General features: G+C 32.9%; 1 protein-coding gene across 1 annotated transcript; it reads right to left on the bottom strand.

The window, feature by feature from the left end:
- Positions 1 to 171: 171 nt before the first annotated feature.
- Positions 172 to 1,899, bottom strand: MONOS_18013 (uncharacterized protein). Its single transcript, XM_067870992.1, has 3 exons — positions 1,682 to 1,899; positions 1,108 to 1,601; positions 172 to 1,050 (listed from the first exon to the last, which is right to left on the bottom strand). The coding sequence occupies exons 2-3, from the start codon at positions 1,540 to 1,542 to the stop codon at positions 286 to 288; spliced, it is 1,200 nt and encodes a 399-aa protein (XP_067722251.1). The 5' UTR covers positions 1,543 to 1,601; positions 1,682 to 1,899; the 3' UTR covers positions 172 to 285.
- Between the last annotated feature and the right edge of the window lie 4,101 nt (positions 1,900 to 6,000).

Here is a 6,000-nt window from a genome sequence, read left to right as displayed (position 1 = left end):
ACAGAAATGTTGGGATTAATTCAAAAAGAGCTGAAAGAAAAGTTTTCTGATGCTGTTTTGATTTAGCATTCGGATGTGATTCCAACCGCGTTGCAAGAAAGATGTTGCGGAGATATTTCAAGGTGTGTATGAAGATGGAGGGAAGTAATAAATTAAAAGGAGAAGAAAAAGTGAACACATATTATATGCTTTTCATTTTGAATTATCTTTGGCATATGTGAAACGATGAGAAAAAAAAAGAAAAATTGAAAATTTGAGAAAAAAAGTCAAATGAAAAGAATTTGGCTAAACATCCACAAAATAATCTGAAATATCCAACTGTAAATCATGATGGAAACTTTCGTTGAGAAAATCCAGTAATTCATAAAAACTTGTTATGATATCTTCAAATCCTTCCTCTTCCATCTTTTCAAACATTTTCCTTTTCAACCTTTTTCTTTTTGCTTCTTCAAATGGAAAGTCCTCCTTTTCTTTCATTCTTTCAGAAATATTCATAAAAAACGTCAAGCTTTCATATACCATTTCGTCATTCAATGTTGGTCGATGAATCTCTTCTAAGATGAGACAAACCGCTCCTCTTTTCAGCAAGTCTTCAACTTTCACATTTCTGTTATTCACAGAATTACTAAATGATTCAATACATTCGCTGCTAATGCCTCTGCAATTATCCTTTGCTTCTCGAAATGCCTTAACAATGCTTTCGATAAGCACAGAATACTCTTCATTCCGCAATCGACAGTAGAAAAGGAATTTCCCCGAAGTTTGGAGCCATCTCAACAAAAGAGACATTTCTTCCGTATTTTTCCCCTTTTCTTTCTCTTCCTTTATCTGATAATCCACACATTTCGTCAACTCTTCAAGTTCTCTTGTTGCTTCTCTCGCAAAATGAAGTTCATTCGCAATCACTTCTTCCAAGCTTTTGTCAGTGTGCAATCTGTAAATCAAAAACTGCCAAGCTGATTGATAGGCAAGCTGAGTGAGGTTATGATACTCTTGATGATATTTGATGATCGCTTTGATCTCAGTCAAATACAGTTCTTGTTCAATTTCCTAATAAAAATCGAAAAATATGCAAAAATATCAAAAAGGAAACATTATTGCTCAAACATTAAATTCATCAATGCAACTTAATTCCAATAAAGCCATTTCAACTTCTTTCTGAATCTCCTCGTTTTCCTCTTTCCTCATTGCAACTTTCAGAAGACAGTGAACACAAATTGAAACAATTTCAGGCGAGAGGAGATAATTAAGTGAAATATAGCATTCGCAAAGATCAATCAGAAGCTTTTCGTTCTTTCTTTCTTTTTTCTTTTCTTCTTCAATAATCATCTTTTCAAATATTTTGTTCAAAGAAATTTTTTCAAAGCCATAAAGAAGTATTCCTTTCAACACTTTCAAATGTCCTATTCGTTTCAGCAACAATAATATATTTTCAATTAATAATCCTTTTTCTTCAATTATTTTGGATGTTTTGTTGAATATTTCTTTGTTGAAAATTGATTTGATTTCATTCTCGTTCATTTTATCAACTATTTCATTCATTTCTCCGATAATTTGTTTCTGTTCAGCTTCAGGGAATTGTTCCAACTGTGAAAGTTTCTCTAAAAAAGTGAAAAAATCAAAAAAGAAAAAAGAAGCATTTGTTTTTTAATCCAACAATTTCATATTACATTTTGCAAACCAAGAAATATTTGACCTTTTGAAGTTGACTGCAAAATCGCAAAATGTTTTCAAAACAGGAAATAAATTCATTTTCAGAATTGTTGTGTAAAATTCGCATCAAAAGAATTAAAAATACAAAATAAAATATCTAATAAAGCTGAAATCCGCACATTTTCATGTGACTTTGATGTCTTTTGCATCAAAACAAGCAAATCAAAGATAAAAAATAATCTTCTGATCGAGAAAATAAATAAGGGTGAGCAACCATAAATTTTGAGGTTAAGATTTTTGATTGATGATTTACAGCTGCCAGAGCATGTTTGAGCTACTTATGTGCATGATTACAGATGCATCCATGCGAGTAATTGCACTGCAGAAGAACATGGATTTTTCTTACAGACGGAGGAGCAGGGACTTTTTGCATCGGTTGCTTGCGAAAAGTGAATTGGTGGGTAAAATTGTATGAGATTTGAACTTGGTAATAAATTACAAAACATATTTAGCAACATAGGCTGCTATATTTTGAATGAAAAATAATTCAAGCAAGATGCAGAAAAAGCGAGGAGAATTTCAGAAAGTTTGAATTGCACCACTTGTTCAATTCGAGGGAAATATGTTTCACTTGATATATTTTTTTGCACAGGATTTGTTTGACGTAGTTTTTTGGGCAGAAGGTTTGTTTTGTGGAAAAGGAAAGGGAAATTAGGGGTTGGATAATGGAAGAAGCGAGTTGAGCAAAACACTCAGTAGGCCTCAATTACAATCTCATTTGCTTTTTGCACAAAACCCTTTGGAAAGCTATCAGCGAAGATTTGGCGTTGAATTGGGCTTTGAAAAGAAGTTCATTTAGAGAATATGTGTTTTTATCTGATATAACAGCCAACTTCACAATGGATTCTAAAAACAAGAAAACCAGTTTGACAGACAATTACCAATCCCTTGGAGATGGGAAAATATTTCAAGACCAAAAGTATGGTTTGACTTTTTTTGTTTCGTTCATTTTTCTTTTAAGATGTTCTATGAATGAATACAGATTGGTCACGAACAGGAATGGCATGGAAAGAACCGTTCTTAACATTTCGCAAAAGATTCAGAAACTGTGAGATTATTCTTGTTTGGATTGCATTCAACGATGGCATTCGTGACTTCTGCCATCTGTTATGCATGCAACATAACCAGGCAATGCTTAAGATGAGCTTGTAAGAGAAAAGCAGTTAGCTTGACTCATTTGTTGAGAGTGTTTGGCAGAAGTGACGCTTTTTTGGAGCTGATGATTTGGCTAGGCATTCACATTCACAACAAATTCATCTTTTTCTATCGATCATTATGAATTGGAAAAGCTGATATCTTCTATTTTTCTTCTTCTTCTTCTTCTTCTTCATTTTCTTCTTCTTCTTCTTTTTCTTCTTTTTCTTCTTCTTCTTCCTCTTCTTCTTCTTTTTCTTCTTCTTCTTCTTCATTTTCTTCTTCTTCTTCTTCTTCTTCTTCTTCTTCTTCTTCTTCTTCTTCATTTTCTTCTTCTTCTTCTTTTTCTTCTTTTTCTTCTTCTTCTTCCTCTTCTTCTTCTTTTTCTTCTTCTTCTTCTTCTTCCTCTTCTTCCTCTTCTTCCTCTTCTCTCTCTTCTCCCTCTTCCTCCTCCTCCTCCTCCTCCTCCTCCTCCTCCTCCTTCTCCTTCTCCTCCTTCTCCTTCTCCTCCTTCTCCTCCTTCTCCTCATTTTTTCCAATATTCCACAATTTAGCAATACACAAACCATTTTATTCTCCAACTTCGATTGACTTGTGCAAACTGAAATGATCTCAACACCACCCTCGATATCACTAATGAAAGAAGTTACGGAGAAGCAGATAGTTGATCAATGGAAAGGCATTCCCATTGTCTCCCCAAAGATCCGCTTGTTTCCTTGCATGGAGCGTGTTTACAAAGCAAACAAAGGAGGATGCACGGCAAACAGCACCGAAAGCACCAGGAGGTTTGAAAAAAAATTTCCTTTCATATAGCATCATCCATCTCACCACTACATGTCCCAAAGACATCTGAAGCTTTTCTGGCTGAATAAACATTGTGTTTTTAATTATTTCTGAAATGTCATAAACTGATAAAAATGGAAATTTCTATTTTTGTTAAAAAAATGACTCCGTGTTTTTTCGCGCGCTGCACTGAAGTGTTTAAAAAAAAAAGGAAAGTTTTTTTATCCGGATATTTTTTTATATGGGAATGAAAAAATAAAAAAATTTTTATTTCACTGTAGCATGTTTGTTTCTTAAAAAAAAGTTCACTTGAAATAAATCAAATCAATCAACTCTCTCTTGATTATTTTTCTGAAATTTTCTTGTATTCTTTCATCTCCAGAATTATCATTAAAAAAACATTTTTTCGTGGATTTTTCCTTTTCTTTGGTTTTTCATCCTCAAATAATTTTTTTTTCCACAGTTTTTTCATTATCATCATCCATTATCTTCTCTTCTTTCATTTTCTTTTGATTTCTCCATTCATCCAAAAAATCTTTGTCGGTTGTAATTTTTCCATGAAAAACAAATCTGTAGTTCTTTTTCTCAAGTGTGACAGAAGGTTCATCTGGCAACGTGGAAAGTACAGCATGCCATTGATTTGATATCACTCCACTTTTGACAAAGGAAGAAACAATTGTTTCATGCAATAATGCTGTTTGCAGAGACTGAGGAAGGGTATCTACAATTGCTTTTTCTTCGAAAAGAGATAGATGAAGAAGAAGGAACGACATATTTTGTGTTAAAACATTTTTTGGAGATAGCAAATACTCCACGGTGGAGAGGCTGAGTGAGATGTGTGCTGTGCTGGATAAAAGTCACCACGTCGATGGAGGAATCATCGAATATTTGTCAAGTGTAGGGCTGAGCACTTGATAAATGAGAGTTCAGCAGAAGAATGTATCTTTCTTCATCAAAGATAAAAAGAGTTCATCTTTCCAAGATTCCTGGAAAAAGTATATTTTCTGCATATCTTTTAAATATTGTGTCAGTCATCCATCCATCGTTGTCTTTCCAAATAGTTATTGAAGAGCTGAGCATCACACGCATTTCGGCTTGAATTTTCGATGAAGGCTATAAAACGATGCTTATCAAAGAATAGCCATCTGCAGCAGCTGCAACCACAAGAGTGAAGTTTAACATGTTGATTAAAGCTTTTGAAAACCCAACTTAAACGTTTGAAGGATGAACGGCTAGTTGTTTTGTGGAGTCGAAGAGACGAAAAGAGGATTCGTAGGTGTTGAAGATGAGAGAAGGAGAGTATTTGTGAGAGTCATGAAGTGATTGAAGAAGAGAGAAGAAATGTTGAAGAGACTGCTTTTTTGATACAGAAAAATTTTGAATATCAACGTTTCGTCGAAGAGATACTTTAAAATGTGGATTCCTTTTGATGAATGAGTGAGGAAATGACTTCGTAATTTCAACTTTTTCTTTTTCATCTTTAAAAAGTTTCTTTTGTCTTTTCGAAATGACAGACTCCATATTAAATCAATTAACAATAAATAAATGAATGTTGATGATAGAAAAAACAAACCAATTGTTTTATTCGAGTGATCAAAATGCTCACTCCACAAGAACTTTCGCAAAGAAAACCGTCCTCTGCCGTTTTCTTTTCTTCTTGTGTAAAAAGCTCTGGCTAACCAACTTTTCCAACAGTTCTTCCCCTTTCAACAGCACTTTCAGCTCGATCAATCGAAAAACGAGAGAATTCATTCAGATTTTCAGAGTCTGTTACATGTCATTTTCCATCTTCAAAGATTGTTTTAGTAAGTTCAAAGCTATTTTAAATTTGACAGTAATGTGTGGATTTTTTCAAATCTCTCAATTTCGTTAATCCTCTTTCTTTTTATATGTTTCATGAATATCACACAAAAAAAATTGGCAATGATCTAAAATTTTTTTAATTTATTATTTATTTCTGAAATGAAAAACAAATCGAAATAATAAAATCTCATTTAAATTCTAACTTTATAAGCGACGTTGCAATTTTTTTATCTCCTCAGGAAAGGCACTAATCAGAGATGGAAAAGCTGTCTTTTCATCTCTGCCCATCAAAGTTTTTGTGTTGTAATTCAATTTGTAATTCTTTTTTCACACTTTTCATTATTTAGTCAACACAAAATATATAATCACATCGACAATAATCAAGATAAAATAAACAAACATTTAAGATTGTCATCTTACCTTTTTCTGTTTGTCTTTTTGCTTCAAGTCCTTTTTTTCTTATCTTATCTTATCTTATCTTATCTTATCTTATCTTATCTTATCTTATCTTATCTTATCTTATCTTTTCTTTTCTTTTCTTTCTATCTTTTTTGGAAAAGTTTTTAT

Source organism: Monocercomonoides exilis, assembly GCF_001643675.1.
Source record: "Monocercomonoides exilis strain PA203 chromosome Unknown scaffold42-869251, whole genome shotgun sequence".
Lineage (NCBI taxonomy): Eukaryota > Preaxostyla > Oxymonadida > Polymastigidae > Monocercomonoides > Monocercomonoides exilis.
Note: the sequence above shows the minus strand (reverse complement) of the source record. Positions and strands in the feature narration are given on the sequence as shown.

Coding starts and splice junctions, on each gene's coding strand:
- MONOS_18013 (XM_067870992.1), bottom strand. CDS start 1,542: ATGAATGAAATAGTTGATAAAATGAACGAGAATGAAATCAAATCAATT. Junction 1,051..1,107: donor GTTGCATTGATGAATTTAAT/GTTTGAGCAATA, acceptor GATTTTTATTAG/GAAATTGAACAAGAACTGTA.